This window comes from Alexandromys fortis, unplaced genomic scaffold (genome assembly GCF_014885135.2).
Source record: "Alexandromys fortis isolate MF-2015 unplaced genomic scaffold, M_Fortis_MF-2015_v1.1 scaffold_19, whole genome shotgun sequence".
In the NCBI taxonomy this organism is placed as follows: domain Eukaryota; kingdom Metazoa; phylum Chordata; class Mammalia; order Rodentia; family Cricetidae; genus Alexandromys; species Alexandromys fortis.
The window spans coordinates 15763774-15783154 of record NW_026067890.1 but is presented as its reverse complement, the minus strand read 5'-3'; the positions used below and the strand labels follow the sequence as shown (position 1 = coordinate 15783154).

The 19381-nt window shown below is 39.9% G+C and overlaps 1 protein-coding gene across 3 annotated transcripts in view; it reads left to right on the top strand.

Moving 5' to 3' along the window:
• Gstcd (glutathione S-transferase C-terminal domain containing) overlaps nucleotides 1-16404 on the top strand; it is an 80200-nt gene extending 63796 nt beyond the window's left edge. For all 3 annotated transcript variants that reach the window (XM_050120520.1, XM_050119052.1, XM_050119814.1), the window contains 7 exons: nucleotides 5503-5618; nucleotides 5770-5814; nucleotides 7197-7325; nucleotides 9447-9580; nucleotides 11474-11504; nucleotides 12443-12512; nucleotides 15642-16404. In XM_050120520.1, coding sequence (XP_049976477.1) covers nucleotides 5503-5618; nucleotides 5770-5814; nucleotides 7197-7325; nucleotides 9447-9580; nucleotides 11474-11504; nucleotides 12443-12512; nucleotides 15642-15778 — 662 coding nt within the window. In that variant the 3' untranslated portion in view covers nucleotides 15779-16404. The remainder of the gene's footprint in view (nucleotides 1-5502; nucleotides 5619-5769; nucleotides 5815-7196; nucleotides 7326-9446; nucleotides 9581-11473; nucleotides 11505-12442; nucleotides 12513-15641) is intronic.
• The last annotated feature ends 2977 nt before the right edge of the window (nucleotides 16405-19381 follow it).

Below are 19381 nucleotides of genomic sequence, written 5' to 3'. Positions count from 1 at the left end.
GCCTCAGCATAAGAGCAAATACTGGGCGTGCAATAAGTTGTTGCTCCATGCAAGGTGATCATAGCTACCCTAGGAAGAAACCTGAGCTTCACTTGCTATTGCCCTATTCTGCATGATAAAAGACTTTCTTTTTTATTCCTAGCCTGAAGATACTTTATTTTTTTCCTTTTTTATCATTTTTTTATATTTTTATTTAAAAAATTTACTTTACATACCAAACCTAGTTCCCCCTCCCTCCCCTTCTACCTCCCCCCATCTCCACTTCACAACCCCATCCACTCCTCAGAGAGGGTAAGGCCTCCTCCCTTAAAGTCTGGCATACCAATTTGAGGCAGGGCGAAGCCTCCCTCCCCCATATCAAGGCTAAGGCTAAGCAATGTATCCCACCATAGGGAATGGGCTCTAAAAAGCCAGTTCATGCACTTGGGATAGGTCCTGGTGCCACTGTCAAACAGATCAAGCCACATACTGTCACCCTCATTCAGAGGGTCCCATGCAGGTTCCCCAGCTGTCAGTCCATAGTCTGTGAGCTCCTACTAGCTCGGGTCAGCTGTCTGTGGTTTCCCATCATGATCTTGACCTCCCTTATTCATATGATTTCTCCTCCCTCTTTTCAGCTGAACTCCAGGAGCTCAGCCCATGCTTGGCTGTGGGTCACTGCATCTGCTTCCATCATTACTGGATGTAGGTTCTATGATGACAATCAGGGTGGTCACTAGGTAAAGACTTTCTTAACACTACCTATAACCAAAGGTGCTCTGTCCTTCAGTTGTTTGACTGGCTTTCTAGAAGGGGTGGTAAGCACCCATGTGATCTCTGTTGAGTAAATTTTCTTTTTCTTGATTCTATAGTTTCTCAAGTAGAAGTGCTTTAGTTTTCAGTCTTCATATTAGTTATATTTTTTAATTCATACAATGTGACCATGCTGTAACTTAAAGAAATGCTTTGAGAACAAAACAACAAAGGATCTCTATTGAAGAACTTTAGTATATGTCTAGCCTTAGGGTTTTCTTAACATTCTTACATAAGCAAGTTATAACATGCAGGGTACATTGTTGCTTTGCACCAAGGGACAAAACATTGAGAACTGCCAGAACCCCAAAGAGTGTTCCAGCCCAGTTAAGTCTTTTGTTTCTTTTCTTGCTTTGATTTTTTAACAAGTCTTCTCCTGGCCTAAAAACCTTGTCTTCCTCACTTTGCAACAGGCAGAAAGCAGTCACATGGTTTAGGTAATCAAATGCATCCTAATGTGAGTTAGACAAAGATTGCACTGCAGAAGAATCATGACATCATATATATTCAAATGTTCTCTGCTTGGATTTCTTTTTCCACTGCACTTTCATTTTTAGTTAAGCTAAAAGTAGATTGCAATTTTATATTGTAAATTGTTTTAGATACAAGGACACTGAATAAAAATACAAAGTAGGGTTTCATTTTTTAATTAGTACATACTCTAAAACACTATTTTTTACCTTGTTGAATACACTTGAGATCCTGTTTATGTTTCCAGGAACTTCATAATATTTATAAATCTGGAATGGGAAGAGAGAATGTTTTATTGGAGGCAGTTTCTCAAGTATCTAGGCATCTGGCTGCTGTACTTTAGCTTAAGTGTGAATCTAGCAGTCCCTCCACGTAAACACACATCTGAGAAGCTCTCTGTCTTCACCTTTTGTTTCAGCGTAGATGTATTTACTTGCAAAGACAATCGTAGGAAGGCAAGTCTTTATCAGAGCTTGCTTTTGAAACAAACGTGAGGGAGTTAGACTGTTCTGAGTTTTTGATAGAAGCACTTTATAGGATTGCAGCTAGACACTCCATTTAATAATGTTCTTCTTTTCTACAAAATAATAGAATTCCTTTGTACTTTGTCTTATGTAACTCCACAGATAGGGGAAAGACATAAGTGTGTGCTTGCTCTTTGCCTCGTTGTGGCCACTTAGCAGCAGCATTTGGGACTTCAGCCCTTAGACAGACCCTCAAAGTACATATTCTTGTGTATTGTGTTCTTCTCCTTTATTCTTATTTCAGTTGTGTGTGTGCGTGTGTGCATGCATGTATGTTTCATGGAGTGCACATGGAGAGATCAGAGAACAGCATGTAGAACTTAGTTGCCTCTTTTCACCATGTGGGTCACAAGATAAACTCAGGCTTGGAGGCAAGCATCTTCACCCACCAAGCCATCTTACCTACCTTCATCTCCCATATTTTTGTTGTTTTATTTTGTTTTTTGAGACAGGATTTTGCTGTAGCTTTGGAGCCTGTCCTGGAACTAGCTCTTGTAGTCCAGGCTGTCCTCGAGCTCACACAGATCTGCCTGCCTCTGCCTCCCGAGTGCTGGGATTAAAGGCGTGCGCCACCACTGCCTGGCTATCTCCCATATACTTAGTCTGTTGTTCCAAATTAAGCCTTCATGCCACAGAAAGCATAAGACAAACTAGGATGGTGAGATGGAGCAAGCAAGAGTGCGCTGCCTCACATGCTGTGAGCTGTTAATGGGAGAAGCTATGTGGTGGATGGTGTAGAGCCTGCCATGGTGTTGATGCTCTTTGTAGCAGGTGTAACTAGTGGGCAGTCATAAGTCATTGGGGTTATTGCTCCAGACGGTATGTGGTAGTCTCCTGGTAAGTTCTAAAACAGAAAAGCTGTTATAAAAGTCTGGGCCTGGGCCAGCAAATGGTTCATCCAGGAAAGCTGCTTGTTGCCAAGCCTGATGACCTGAGTTCTAGCCCTGACACCCACATGGTAAATAAAGTGAGAGAACTGACTCCCGAGCAAGTTGTCTTCTGACCTCTACACACATTCCATAGCGTAAGCATGCAGACACATACGGTAAACCAATCAATGAATGAGTCAGTTGTGTTGCTGTAGAAGCCCACCCAACCCTAATGTCTGGAGCATCATGCCTCACCATGTAAATGTGTAATGTACTGTGGACCCTAAAAACTGCTAGTGTTGTCGAGGTTGGACCTTGAGCCTCTCCTTTTCTTCATAAGTAACCTACCTGCCTTAGGTATTTTGTTGCAATAATGAAACTAATGCAGAAGTGTTCACTGATAAATTGTTTCAGTTGTGCTTTGTGCTTGCAAGTTGTCCTGATAAAAGCTCTGGTGGTTTCCATGAAAAGGAAAACTACAGGGACTCATTTTATTCTATGTGGAAATGGTTATAATTACATTATTGGAGGGAATGAGTATTCTTTTAGAATACAAAGCCACATTAAACTCTCTTTACAAATGAGATAACTAGGCTGATTTTCAAACTCTTAATGTTTGAAACTCAGGTTAGGCATGATAAGTGATTGAGAATGTGTAAAAATTCAGCCATGTAATAGCAATTATATTATTGAATGCTGAATTGAACACAGGTTATTGAAACCATGGTTTATACATAATCAGTGTAATACTGTGTGCCATTAAAGTATATGCTTAGAGACAAATGCACTGACATAAAAAGATGTCTGTAATATAACATTTTGAATATGGGTAGAAAGTTAAGGATTAGAGATATAGTATATGCATGTCAATGTTACTTTTGAAATTGGCTATTATAATTTTCTTTTTTCTAATAAAATATTCCTAGTTTTTAAATTTAGTATTACAAGGAGGAAGGAAAATGGGAAAAAGAAAAAAGAGAAAAATATTTTTAATCTTAAATTGGAGCAAGAAAGTCTATCTTTGCATATTTTTTATCAAACTGACGGAATGTGTTTTATACCTAAGACAGACAGTGATGCCATTCATCTTTCTAAGGATGTTTTGGGAATGCTACAAGTGGGCTTTTGAAAGGCAAGTTACAATGATCTCATGCTGCTGCCCAGAGCATTTCATACTTGGAAATGCCCATCTTTAGTCCCTAACTGCATTAAATTTCCATGTCTGACTCATGAGGACAGGAAGCTTTGATGTGGGAAAAGGAAAGTCATTTTCCCTCCGAATACAGCAACCCTGTCGTTCTGACCATGTGACACCTGTGCTCCCTGGTTTCTCAGGGTCCCACGGAAAGAAATGGAGTTAGAGGATATACAGAAATAACTAAACTGTTCTTAGAACTCTGTAAGGAAATGGAAGCAGTGCTGAAGTTGGCAGTCTTTTACAGTATATCTCTGGGAGCAATGGAGGACTAGAATATTTTTTTCTTCATGTATTCAGATTGATTTAACCTTTATGGTTTGGGATTTTATTTTTCAGATATTACTTGTACTCTTTAGGGAAAACTGTCTTCATTGAAAGAAAAGTTGCATAGTGAATGTGTTAGTTACTTTCCTGTTGCAATGATAAAATTCCAGGACTAAAAGCAAGTTATAGAAGAAACAGTTTATTTTTGCTTTTGGCTCCAGAGGGCAAGGCCCTCATGGTTGGGAAAGCAGGCAGCAGGAACAGGGAACAGATTGCTCACATTTTCATCAGCATATATGAAGCGGAGATGATGGCAGATGTGGAGTAAAGCTGTAAACCCTAAAAAGTCTCCCCTACCTACCTTCCAGTGATGTACTTTAACAAGCTCCCCGAACCCCAGAAGTTCTATAACTTCTCCACAGCTCCACCAACTGGGGTCAGACATTCAAGTACATATTAATTAAAATACTATAATCAAAATGTAGTTGTTTGCTTTATTCTTTGGTCTCATTACTCTTTGGGGGTCCTACCACCCAGCTCCCAAATAAATACACACAGAGACTTATTATTTCTTATAAATGCCCAACCTTAGCTTGGCTTTTTGCTAGCCAGCTTTTCTTAAATTTAATTATTCCGTCTACCTTTTGCCTCTGGGCTTAGCATACTTCTGTATATCTTACTTAAACTCTTACTCCGCAGCTGGCTGTATGCCTGGGTGGCTAGCCCCTGGAGTCATCCTCCTTCTCTCGTTCCTTGATTCTTTTCTCTCTTTTTCTACTTATCCTCTTTGCCTGCCAGCCCCACCTGTCCTTTCTCCTGCCTTTGCTACTGGCCATTCAGTTCTTTACTAGACCAATCAGGTGTTCTAGACAGGCAAAGTAACGCAGCTTCACAGAGTTAAACAAATGCAACTTAAGAGAATGCAACTTGGGGCTGGAGAGATGGCTCAGAGGTTAAGAGCATTGCCTGCTCTTCCAAAGGTCCTGAGTTCAATTCCCAGGAACCACATGGTGGCTCACAACCATCTGTAATGGGGTCTGGTGCCCTCTTCTGGCCTGCAGGCATACACACAGACAGAATATTGTATACATAATAAATTAAAAAAAAAAGAGAGAGAATGCAACACATCTTTGCATCATTAAATAAATGTTCCACAGCCTAAATAGATATGGCACATTATAAATAATATTCTACAACATCAAAATTAGAACTAGTTTCTGGGTTCTACTTTTCTACTCACAGTAATTACATGGAATCTGTACTTCATTTTTTGATGGGTGTATATGTGGACATATGCACATAGAACACCCTTCTCTATATCAATCTCTGTTCTGACTAATTGGTCCCTCATAATGCTGTTTTCTTCATCTCTTATCTTCCACAGGCAAAATGTCCACTGACCGAGCTTTAAGGAAGCAGCAGCAGTTAAACAACCTTGTTTACATGGTGCTAAATCAAGCCAAACCTGGTGACAGAATTGTGGATTTCTGCAGTGGCGGGGTATCATGTCTCCTTTATCCTTTATCCTTTCCAAGATCATGAGACCTTGCTACATTGCATTCAAGGTCATGATTTTATCTGGCAAGATCACTGTCTAATAATGAACAAAAGCCATGGGAACCAAAGTTATTTCTCTTGTTTTACTTCGCAGGGCCATGTTGGGATTGTTCTCGCGCATACGCTGCCGTCCTGCCAGGTGAGGGCGGAGAAAAGACCAAGTGGAGCAGTTCAGACCGTGCCCGGCCTCGGCTCCGCTCTTTGCGCTGCTAGTTATCTGCCATCAATATGTGGCACATACTTTGTGTGGAAGTAAACTCCTCAGATCAGAATCTTAATGGGAACAAAAGGAAAATATGACCACCGTAGAGTTAGCAATATTTTAAAGTATGTGTGTTTAGTAAAACAGATACTTTTCCATTATTGAATAAAACAAATACAATAAAACTAACTTAATTTTCAACACAAATCTGGTAAAAGAAACTGTCATTTTTAAAAGCAGATAGTGCACTCTGCACTCAGAGCTGGTAGAAAAATGACTGGCGTGGTGTCCGTTGCTTTCTTGGAGCAATGGTTCTCAACCTGTGGGTCACAACCCCTTTGGCAATCAATCCTCTGTCTCCAAAAGTATTCCTGTTATAACAACAGCAAAATTATAGTTATGAAGTAGCAACAAAATAATCTTATGGTTGGGGGTCACACAACATGAGGAATTGTATTAAAGGGTTGCAGAGTTAGGAAGGTTGAGAACCACTGCCTTAGAGAACAAAAGCAAAATAAATAAAAGTTTGAGGAGAAGAGGCAGTCCCTGTTGTAGCAGTGAGGAAAAGCTCACAGAGCAGGGTCCTGAGATGCAGGATGGAGGTGGGGCATCTTTCCCCTTCCTAATAATTCTCCTGGAAACTTAGGTAGATTGACCTGAAAATCAGCTTCCCCTGGGTAAAACCAGAAGGTTTTTAATATCAACTGTACAGCAAGTGTTTTATGTAAAGTGATATAGTGTTCTTCTATAAAGCATGCATAAGAAAAATATAATAACAATATTTTAATTTTTACCTCTGATTACCGGTGGAGGCTCCTTCTACCTTCGGCCTTATTGCACCAATCCAAGCTATTGACTGCAATTTTTGGAACCTTGCTTTATCCTAAGTACAGGATACAGCTCCCGTTATTTCTTCCACCTTGTCTCCAGCCTTTCCACCCTTCCCCCTCTCCCACTCTCTTTGTTACCACACACTGTGCCAAACTGCTTTCTTGGCTCTTCAAATGCTGACATACCGTACTCCTCAGGCCAAGCTGTTTTTTAGCTAATTTCTGTTCATCTCAGTCCTCCATTAATATCTGCCTTAGTCATCATCTGAGCTCCCATTACACTTCAGTCTAACTGAATACGTAAAACACCGCTATTTCTTTCTTTCACTTTTATCATTGCATTGTTCATTTCTGTGTCGGGTGTGTCATACAGGATAGAGGATAGTAAATACATTCTGCAGTATCAGTAAGATGTGAAATATAGTGATAATGCTCAGCACTAATGTCTGAATTGTGTTACTGAGAATACTTTTTCTGCATAAAATCTAGGTTATATTAATAGAAAACAAGGAATTATCATTGATCCGTGCTAAGAAGAGAAGTGACGAACTAGGCTTAAGCAATATATGGTTCATTCAAGCAAATATGGAGTATTTTACAGGAATGTTTAACATCGGGGTAAGTAGTCCATAATTTCAATTTCTCTTATGAGCTAAATAATAATTTTATTCTTTAGACTAACTAAAGAAAATAATTTTGTATTCTTTCCTAAGCAAACACATGTATAGCTTTTTATAATCTACCTATAGAGTAACAAGACTCCATTCACAGCCCTTTCCCATTATCTATATTAGTCGTTAAAATCAAAACCAATATCAATAAAATGGTAGCTTAGAATAAAATGCTTGTTTTGAAGGGAAAATACAAATAATTCATGACTAACAATGCGTCTGTTTATTTATTCATTCAGTTCTTTTTTTATTTTATTGAGAATAAGAAAAAAAAATGTTTCCGCCTCCTCCCAGCCTCCCATTTCCCTCCCCCTCCCCCCACTCCTCTCCCCCTCCCTCTCCTATCCAAAGAGCAGTCGTGGTTCCCTGCCCTGTGGAAAGTCCAAGGTCCTCCCCCCTCCATCCATGTCTAGAAAGGTGAACATCCAAACTGGCTAGGCTCCCACCAAGCCAGAACATGAAGTAGGATCAAAACCCCTTGCCATTGACCTTGGCTTCTCATCAGTCCTCATTGTTCGCCATGATCAGAGAGTCCGGTTTTATCCCATGCTGTTTCAGTCACAGTCCAGCTGGCTTTGGTGAGCTCCCAATAGATCAGCCCCACTGTCTCAGTGGGTGGGTGCACCCCTCGTGGTCCTGACATCCTTGCTCGTGTTCTCCCTCCATCTGCTCCTCATTGGGACCTTGGGAGCTCAGTCCAGTGCTAGTGGGAACAAAGGAGCTACAACCCTCCCGTTTGCCCTGCCAATTCGGATTCGGTCCTAGAGCCCGGACAGGCTGGGCTGGGAGATGTTATGTGGTCAACGAGGGAAGGGAGTCAGATGGAGGGGGGGAGGGATGTGGATGCAAGCTGGAGGGATAGGAAGAGAGAGGGGGTATCGGGCCGAGTAGCCCCTGAGGATGACCAGGAAGTGTCTTCATTCAGTTTTTGACTTTATGGTTGTGCAAAGGTAATAGACATTCAGTGAGCATCAAGTCTGAAACTTGATCCTGGGCTAACGGTACCAGGACCTGCTCCTTGGAGAAGACAGATTCTCCCGCCCTTAGCAGCCATGATTCCCTGTAGCTCTTCATCTAGTAGGGACATGTGAGGTTCTCCCATCCATGTCTGTGCTCATTCGATAGATCTTGCTCAGGAGACCACGGAGTTAAGATTTCATGGGTGCAACATGGGTATCATTAGAGCGCACCACCTCACAGCAGCCTGCCTACTCCTATGGCTCTCACACGATTTCCGCCCGTCTTCCGCAGTGTTCCCAGAGCCTCAGAGTGTTGTAGATACATCAGTTGGGTTTGGACATTCAATTGTTCTTGACTATTTGACTAAAGGTTACTGCCTGTAACTCGAAGATCTGACACCCTCACACAGACATACATGCAGGCAAAATACCAATGCACATAAAATAAAAATAAATTAAAAAAAATATTTAAAAGTATCTAGACTGCAGAAGCATGATTAGATTCTGCCTCAGTTTTGAGTTAGACTACATCATAGGTGCTAGTGGTATGTCTGCTTGTCTCTGCATTAGCAGCATTTGTAATCACTGACCCTCCCTACCTTGTGTAATTAAAACCTACAGAATGGCAATAATCTAGTTTATCATTCTGTCTTTAATTACATTCCATTATCAACAAATGGCCACCTAGAAACATGGTGTGCTACCAAAAAAAAAAACAACAACAACAAAAAAAACAGTTTTTTTCCCAGTATTTCCTATTTATCTTTTTTTTTTAATTTTGGATTTTTGAGATATCATTATTGGCTCATAAATTTGATATTTGGAATACTTTGTCCATTGCTTTTTTTTTTTAAATCAATGCTCCCCATTATTTTTTTCGTGAATGCTTTTTCATGTTGCTCAGTAATACCCTTTGGCTTGCTGTTAAATTCTTTGACAAACCTTTAGTAGTATTAGGTGCATGTTGCTTTCTGCTCTAAGATGTTCCAGCTCATCTTGGTTATCTCTTGCTTTTTGTGTCTGCTTCTCCTGAGTTGAGCTCAGATTCCTTTTAAGTACTCAGAATTCAGCTCAGAAGCCGAGTGCTAACGTCTGGTTCTGCTCTCTAGGTGGCGCTGCATGCTTGTGGCGTGGCGACAGACATGGTGATTGAGCACTGTATCCAGAAGCGGGCTTCTTTCATCACCTGCCCTTGCTGTTATGGCTTCATTCAGAATACATCCAAGTTTAATTTCCCAAAAAGGTGAAGTTTAACCTTTTACCTAAGACACCGATGTGGGAATGACTTGTTTAGTAAAGATGCAGCAAAATCGGGTAGTGGTGATCACGCCGTTAATTCCAGCACTCAGGAGGCAGAAGCAGGACGATCTCTATGAGTTTGAGGCCAGCCTGGACTATAAAGCGAGTTCTAGGACAACCAGGGCTACACAGAGAACCTTGTTTTGAAAAGACAAAATAAAATTAAATAAATAAATAAATAAATAAATAAGGTTGCAGTGAGATTTGAATTTGAGATTGTTTACCTTTTCCATAGTGTGGCAGGTGTTGTTTGTGATCAGGATTAGGATGAGTGGCTCTCCTCTGTCTGTCCTTGCCTTTTCTTCCAGATCAAGTTAGAAGCAAGTCTGTTTAGGAGCCAGTCCAGTAGAAGTCTGCTGGCTTCCACACTTTCCTGTGTTGTTCTAAATGAAATCAGAACCATCCTTTGTAAAAAACAGTGGAGTGTAATGGCCAAGTGTTTAGAGTCTAGAAACATACTGACCTGGTACAGTATGCTTATCACTCTATAAGGTATTTAACTTCAGAGAAGTTACTTTGCTATTTTCCTGTGTTTTCTCATAGACAAAATGAGGTTGTAATAGGACCTACTGCAAGGTCTTTGGTGAGCCCTTAATAACAGTACTTAGAAGTGGCCAAGAGGCCAAGTGCATGCTTATAATCCTGACACTTTGGAGACTGAAGTAGGAGGATTGCCTCAGGTTCAGAACCAGCCTAGGCACAGATTAAGACTCTCTCTCTAAATCAAACAACGGAAAGAATAGGAGGGCATAGGGTAAGTCCTCCATAAATGTGAACTGGTGCTAATACTTAGATGACATCCATAGTGCCTCCAGGATGGCTCAGAGGATGAAAGCACCTGCCAACCAATCAGACAACCTGAGCTTGATTCCCCCCCTCAGACCCTCTGACCTCCACACATGCCATGACATTTGTACCCACCCACCTACACACACGTACACAAAAAGTAAATAAACAAAAATATAGGGTTTTACTTCAAAGTAATAATAAATAGTATTCATGGGTGTTAATTAGATTTAATAGCCATCTTTATGATTCTTCTTATCCCACATAGAAGAGGCGGAAATTTTAATTCTCACAACTTGGAAGACAACCGTATGTGGCATTTTACTCTCTGGTTCATAGTTATTGGTACTCAGAAGCTAAATATATCAGTGTGGTAACTTCTGCCCTATGTCAAAAAAAAAAAAAAACCCAAAAACTTCTCAGGACACAAAATCAAAATCAGTAGTCACACACTGCTTCTAAAAACCCTCAGAAATTTTTCATTGGAATTTACTTAGACTTTAACAGCATGAAACAAATCTTTTTTTTTTCTTTCATTATTTTGCTCTTGCCACAATTCGCAAATAAACTAAAGGAAGCACTGAATGATAGACAGACAGAGGATATTTATGTATGTAATTTATTTACATGCTTATAATTTGAAGCCTATTGAACAGTTAAAACCTGATAAAATGTGTGATTTTTACAGTGCATGTAAGAAATATATAAGTCTAAGAGGTGTGTAAGAATATTAGTTTGACCTGGTCAGATTTATATCCTACTTTTACTGATTTAAAAATCTCAGTTTCGTGTCACCCTTTTTACAGCCTTGTGGATTTACTGTCATTTTGCTCTGTGTCCTTGGAGCTATTTAGAACATTCATTTCTTTGTGGATGAGAGCTAATCCACCAAAGGTAGAGGTATAAACTTACAGTCTGTTGTTTCCAAATTATGTAAAAGCACAAATTATTTTTAATTGATACTAATTAAGTTAATATATTACAGGCCTAATCTTAATGAGTTATTTGACCTTTAAAGTGGTAACTAACTCCTTTTTGTTTCCTATTCCAGTGAAAAATTCAAGAAAACTTTATCATACAAGGTAACCTCATTAAAAACATCTAGATATCCTGTGAATATACTTTGTTTGTGCAATTAGGGTTTTGTTGTTTTATCTGAGACAGGCTCTCATCCTGTGTCCTGGAACTCATTATTATCCCAACCTGGCCTTAAATTCATGGCAGCCCTCTTGCCTTTGTCTTCTGAGTGCTGGGATTATATACATCAACCAGTGTATACAACTTTTCATCCTTCATACTTTTCCATCCCAAATTTTGTCTTATATAATCAGATATATTGAATTACTTTAAACTATCTAGTATGGCTTGGGGAGCAGAGAAAATGTAGAGCTCAATAAAAATCAATAAAAAAAAGTTTCAGATTCACATTAATTCTCTGAGTAGAGAATTACTTTTGGAAAGAATCTGAGATTCCCCCGCCCTTACATACAAGTTAACAAGTTAGCTGGCGTGGTAAATGCTGACAGAGTTAAGAGATTCCTGTCAGGGACAAAAGGCAGCTGTTGCTTATAACAGTAGCAGCAGCCAGAGTCCCATCATCCTCATGCTGACTTCCCAGGAAGTGGGCCACTCTTGCTTTTAGAGGGAAACTATTTTCAAGGCTGTTCCCTCTAATGGCATGCTGGAAAGATAATCCGGAATGGAGGGAAACTTTTCTATAAAATGTCAGATATTGTTGGCTCTGCTGGCCACGTCCAGATCCCACATATTCCCCATTGCCCTTGCCATTTATATTATTTTTTTTTGTTTGTTCTTAGGTTCTTGCTTACAGAAACTCAAGAAACGTGTGGAGACGTTTCCCAAATGTCGTGATTGTTTTGAGTCACTAATCTGAGTAGAGCAGTTTCCGTCTTTCTGAATATCACCATTAATGACTGTTCAGTAACATGACATATATAGTCTAAGAAGTAATATTTGAGCTAACTGGAATAAACCTACATTCTTTTCATGCTCCTTTTAGGAACACATGATCCTGTGCAGATTTGCAGATCAGACAGCTGTCCAGCTTCCACCGCAGAGAAGACTCATAGGTATGTGTTCTCACCAAACAGCTGCTGGGGGAGTGTGCCCAGCATGCCTGGTCTATTTGGGGAAAACACTGTCCACTTGTCATTCAGAAAGCTTGTTCTTCCAGGAACTATAATGCGCACTAACAGGACTTGATAACAGGGTGACACATCTTGGTTGGCATCCATCTTTTACCCCATTTCTGTGATGTACACTGAATAGATTTCACAGGAAATCTTTCTTACTGTTATGAACTTCAGAATCTACCCAAAGTCACAAAGAAAATGATGAAACTGTAAATGTCCATTCCATATGCCAAAGCTGATTCAGTAAGAATGTATAAAGAAACTGTCTTTCCTAAAGAAAAGTTTTCTTACACATATATATTCAGCATTTGCAGCATTGAACATTACTCAGGTTAAAGGACCACAGAACCATTCCAAGTAATAGTGTTTAGAAGAATTATAGCAACTGTTATCACACACTGACCACTGGAAATAAGTGAGAGAGACGCAATGATTTACATTTTACTGAAGACAGGAATAAGACTCTTCATCTGACAGGTGCTAGAATCGCACCACGACCTCAGATTGTCTTCTAGACACAGAGCTCTTGTTCACCCCTGCAATACTGCTTCCTTAAAACAGGAATTAAGATAGACTGCTGGGGATTAAATCACATCTTAATTTTTTTTTCTTAGAAATCCCACATTGGCCACTATCATACACTCTAAAATTCCAACATAACCTACATTTTCCGTGTGTACATGAATAGATTGTTGTTTCTTTGAGCCCAACTGAAGTAGTTAGTTTATACTCAGGAAGATATTATATGGTAAATAATTACTTTTAAATTCTAAAGTCGGTGCTCGCACTAGGAAAGGCACCGAGACCTGCAGCTAAGGGACCTCCCTTCCTGTTCCCACTGTGCCCAGAACTTCCATCTCTTGCCGAAAGCCTTTCATTTTCTTCCCTCTTTTCCTGTTCTTCCTTCTGATTTCCCATTTCTGATTTTAAATTGGTATAATGTGTACCTGTTATAACTACACCAGATGTGTTTCTTAGTTTTGCAGTCTTGGTCTTTACAATCAATGGAAATTGATTTGGTCCACAGTTCTAGAGATCAGGGGGTTAAATCTGATGGGTGTCTTCTTGCAGAATCATAACATTAGTAGAAGGTATCAAATGCCAAAGGAGAAAAACAGATCAGCAGTGAGTGAGTGAGTGAGCACAAGGGAGAGCACCAGCAATGGAAGGGAAGGCTTCCCTGAGATGGGGCCACACTTGTCCCTTTGGAAGGAACTCACACTCACAATAACGAGCCCACCCTGCAGTAACAGCCTACATCCGCTCATACGAATGGCCAGTTGTGGCTCCATGGGACTCACATCCTAGCACAGTTGCAGTGAGGATTAAGTTTCCAGAGTGTGCTTTTGGGGAAACACATTCAAACCATAGAGATCAATATGTCCTGATTGGTGTAGTGGACAGATGTGGCCATGGTCAATGTGAGTTTTTAAGTGTCAAGCAAGAGCAATGCTAGGATTGGGACAGAAGCATATCTGGCAAGATTACTGAAGGAAAAGGGCAGGTAGGGGTTCAGACAAAGTCAGTCTGTCACAGATCTTGCCACTTCCACTTAATGAACATTTTTGGAAACTTGCCAACCGCCAAAAGATAGGTTGCCAACAACTGAATTTCAGTTGTATTGACACTTAGCATGGGAAAATATGAGATTCTTCTACAAGATGAAAAAGGGAAAATTAACTGTACTGGGATTGAAGCCAAGCGTCAGTGAGCTGCCTTGTAAAGCCAGGGTGGGTCCTGAAGGAATGCAGAGCATCCCGTTCTGATGGGGGATGTTTCATTTTAACTGAGAAGTTGATGAGGAAGCATTCGCACACATCTTTAAGGAAGAAAATATTTTAAGAGAAGAAAGAACCCAGCCATCTACCTGTTGGGGAGGAGGAATGGAACTCTAGATCCCTCTTTGTATGGGTTTCTCGCCCACTTAATCTTCACACTCTGACTCCTTTTAAGGACGTGTGTAGTACCAGCCTTGTGACTCTGAGACGCTCGTTCATCCTTCCTTGCTAATTTCATCTTTTGTTTTGTCTGTGAGAGTATCACTTTTTCCACGAGCGGTTTTCTATTTCAGTGATGTGTGCTCACTGCTGATGTGACATCAGTGACTCCAGCTAAGCTACTGTATCGTGAAAGCATGTCTGAGCCTACTGTAATTACTGGAGATGGAAGGACTGAGACTCCGCAGTCAGTAACCTCTTTCAGGAAAATGAGAACTTTGGATGCTGAATGTAGAACAGTTCGGATTAGAAAAGCAAGTAGTGGCTTTAGTACAGAAAGCCTCAAGTCATTTTTTTTTCTAATCTAATTTTGGAATTTAAAATGTACTCCAAAGGAAAACAGATAAGCTGCTTGCTTGCCAGTGAGCTTTCCTCTAAGGAAATAGAAAACCAGTACCTTAATGAGGTGAGGTCTGAAAATGAGGTAATGACACTCAGCACTGACTTCTGCCTGAAATAACTAGCGCACGGTTAAGAATTTTCTCAGACACGTCACACTTCTTATTTCTTCATTGCCCCACAAAACTCCCGGTAGAAACATGACATGTGTTTCAGATGGGCCCTTGTCAGTATATTATTCTGCATTTATAGCATTTATATGCATTCTGCATTTTGATCCTATAAAATGGATTTTGACCAAAGTATAAAGTAGAATGGATAGTTGCAATTTGAGATATACTTATCATTACATTTTTAAAAGTTAGCCTTCTGGCCAGCAGTCATGGCGCACACCTTTAATCCCAGCACTTGGGAGATAGAGACAGGTGAATCTCTGAGTTCTACAGAGCAAGTACTGAGACAGTCAGAACTGTTACACATAGAAACCCTATCTTGAAAAAACAAAATAATAATAATAATAATAATAGAAAAAAGGAAATTATTCATCAAGCTTGATCTGTGAAGTGTGTCTTCACACTGGTCAGAAACTAAGTCTAAAGTAAATTGTACTTAGGGAACACAGCCTTTTCCATAGTACTGATGGATGTCGTCACTAAAGACTCCTGTGTGTGCACAGGAATACATTGCTAGTAAAGGTGTCTCAAGATGCATTTTTTTTTGTTTGTTTCAGGGAAGCAGTGCATGTGCCTGGTGGATATGGACCGTGCAACCGCAGCAGAAGAACACAGCTACTCTGTTCAAGTGATATCTATGGAGCCAGAGAGCTGCTCTCCCAAAAATAACATGATCGTGGGTGTCCCCATGTAGAATGAGGCACTCACTCTTGATGTTTTGCCACTGGCTTCCTGATGAAAGCCCAGGGCATGCAGGGAGTTCTAGGTGTCTTATCTGAAGCAGCATTGACCATCTTGAGCCTGTCCTAACTTGCAGGAAATCTTGGAAGAAGGACACTTACTGTGTGTGCAGGAGGGCTGCCTGGAGGGAAAGCCCTGAAGCCTCAGCTGCCAAAAGAATCACTCTCACTGGCCAAGTTTCCATCAGTAGAACCATTTCCTTACACGTTTACTTGATTGTGTCAGTGGGGTATTCAAACTAAGTTATGTCCTTGAAGCCTTCATTTTATAATCTTCAGATATTCACACATGGCAATCAAAACTAAACTGAAAGGTGGTTGTGGTTTTTATAGTTTTAAAAAACAGTGTACCTTTTTATAGTTTTTTAAAATCTAGAATGGTTAATATGGTGTGGTGTGACATCTTTAATCTGAGGTTGGTTGAATTTGTATATCATGGAGTATACTTTTAAATGTATGTCCCATAAATTATCAAATGAGATTATTACTGGTTCAGACATTTCATGTGAAAATTATAAGTCAGTTGCACTAAACTATATATTATAATGAGTAAAATTTAGATTTTTTTTTTGGTTTGGTTTTTTTTTTTTTTTTTTTTTTTTTTTTTTTTNTTTTTTTTTGAGACAGGGTTTTTCTCTGTATGTAGCTTTGGAGCCTGTCCTGGAACTAGCTCTTGTAGACCTGGCTGGCCTTGAACTCACAGAGATCTTCCTGCCTCTGCTTCCCAAGTGCTGGGATTAAAGGCATGCACCACTGCCACCCAGATAGATATAAATTTTAACTAAATAGTAAATCTATTCATTATTTAATTCAAGCATATAATTAACAAATGCTGAAATCTATTGTTTTCAAGACACTGCCCTAGGTTTTTCTGAAAATACAAGAATGAATTACATGAGGTACCTTGCTTTGCCTGAAAGGTGATCTAGAAGAAAAAAACCGAAAAATAATTAGTTAAGTTCTATATATCATATCATAATGTGTGGCCTTATATTTGGGTGTGAGGTGTGCATACTCTGAAAACTCATTTAACGGTACTGTCTGCCTGCATTCTTTTTGCAGCAGCCAGCATTTGTAATGACAGACACAGGCAGCTGCTCCTGTGCCTCCATTAACCAGCCAAGAGTGTTAAAATCGACTATTTATTTTATATTGATATTTTTATACCTGAAGAAGAAGAAGACCTTAAGGACTTTATTTGGATACCACTGTGCTTTAAATACAGGAATAATTTTTATAAGACAGTATGGATGGGGAAGAAGCTTTGCAGTTTCATGAGGTATAATTTAAGATGAGAAATTAACAATCAGGCCTAGATATTTTATATATTGGTACCTGTAACTACAATTTATTACACTTCTTTTTTAAATTGAGATATAATTTACATATGATAAAATACATAGATTTTTTATCATCATTTTATTTAATTGAAAGAAATTTTCATACATATATTCTGATTATGGTTCCCTCCCTTGACTTCTCCGAGATCCTTTCCACCCTATCCACCCAACTCCACCCTTTTCCCTCTCTCTTTAGAAAGCAAACAGCTAAAAAATTAGAATATAAAAGAGAGAGAAAATTTATCACAAAATTAGAATAAAAAAGAAATGGAGAGAGGAAATATGACACAAAAATGTCAGAAACTATAATATTCAAGCAGATTGCCAAAAAACCAAAAAAGCCTAGTTTTAAAAAGGACATAAATTTGAAGGATAGCAGAGAAACGTATATGGAAGGGTTTGTTTGGAGGGAGGGAAGATAAGAATTGTTATAATCAAATTATAATCTCAAAAAATTATAAAAACAAAAATGCTCAAACAAAGCAACATGAGACAAAAAGTCTACAGAAACACCGTTGAGTTGTTTTGTGTTGGCCATCTACTACTGGGCATGGGGTCTGTCTCAGTGAGGGTTTCTCTTGCTATCAAGCGACACTGTAACCACAGCAGCTCTTATGAAGGAAAACATTTACTTAGGGCTGGCTTACAGTTTCAGAGGTTTAGTCCATTATCAGCTTGTCAGGAGGCATGGGAGCACACAGGCAGACATGGTGCTGGAGAAGGGCTGGGAATTGTGTATCCTGATGTGCAGGCAGCAGAAGAGAATGCCACACTAGGCCTAATGTGAGCTAGTTCTGAAACTGCAAAGCCTGCCCCCACAATGACACACTTCCTCCAACAAGACCTCCTGGCAGTGCCATACCCTGTGGACCAAGCATTCAAACACATGAGTCTATAGGGGTCCTTCCTATTCAAACCACCACAGGGCCTATTCTTAAGTGTAGCTAATATACCCAATGAGACTCCACTGGAGAAAAGAATTTTTTTCCTTTGCAAGTCGGTGTCAATTGCAGACAGCTACATCATCGGGGTGAGAGCCTTTGTCCCTCCCTCAGTTTTGGGAGCCTCATCTGGCTTGAATCTGTGCATACTACTTGTCTCTTTGCACATATGCATCAGTCCTGTTGTGTCTGGAAGACATTGTTTTGTTGGCTGCCCATCCTCTCTGGCTCATAGAACCTTTCCATTTCCTCTTCCATAGCTCCCTGTACCCTGGAAAGGGGGAGTTTGATGATGACTTCCGATTAACACTGACTGTTCCAAAATCTCTTAGTCTCTGCATATTGTCCAGTTGTGGGACTCTGTGTTAGTTTCCATCCATCGCAATAGGAGGCATCTCTGATCATGACTGAGCAAAGCACTGCTCTGTGGGCATAGCAGAGTGTCATTAGGAGTCATTTTATCACCATGTTCTCTTAGCAGAACAATAGTATTTGGGTTTCCCTAGACCTGAGGTCTACGCAGTTCATGGCCACCCAAGCAGTATCAGGCAAGGGTTCATCCAATCAGAGAGTAGTTGGTTGTTGATCCCATAATGTTTGTGCACCAGCATATCTTGCAGGCAGGTCACCACCATAGATTGCAGACTTGTAGATTTGGTTGTCGATTTGTATCTGGGTCGATGTTTAGCTTTCTCCTCTGTTGATGAACCAAGTACTTCCAGCATCATGAACACTGCAGGAGATGTGAAGGCTCTAGTTAGGCACCAGCTTGGACTTCTCTGTGTGATATGTCAAATCATTATTTCTGTGTAGAAATGGGTGTATTGGGGAGTATATCATTTGTTCTGTTTTTAGATAGAATCACATGTAACCTTGACTAGCCTGAAATTTGCTGTATGGTTGAAGATGACCTTGAACTTCTAATCCTCTGTGTTTCTACTTTCCAAGTGTTAGGGCTACAGGTGTGTGCAGCCATATCAAGATGGACTTGAGTATGGAACCCAAGGAATTTGCACACTAAGTAAACACTCTGCCAACTCAGCCATGTGCTAGCACCTCAATGCCACTTTTGAAACCCTTTCCTCATTGAATTGGCCCTGTACCTTTGCTGAAAAGTAGTGCATGTGGATGTATGGGTCTAATTTTGAATCCACTGGGCTGATGGTTATTTTGTTTATCTTAATTGTCAAAACTTTATAGAAAAATCTGAAAATCGGGTAGGTTTATTTTCCCACTATTTTTCATTGCTTTGGCTGCTTTAGAATTATTATAGTTC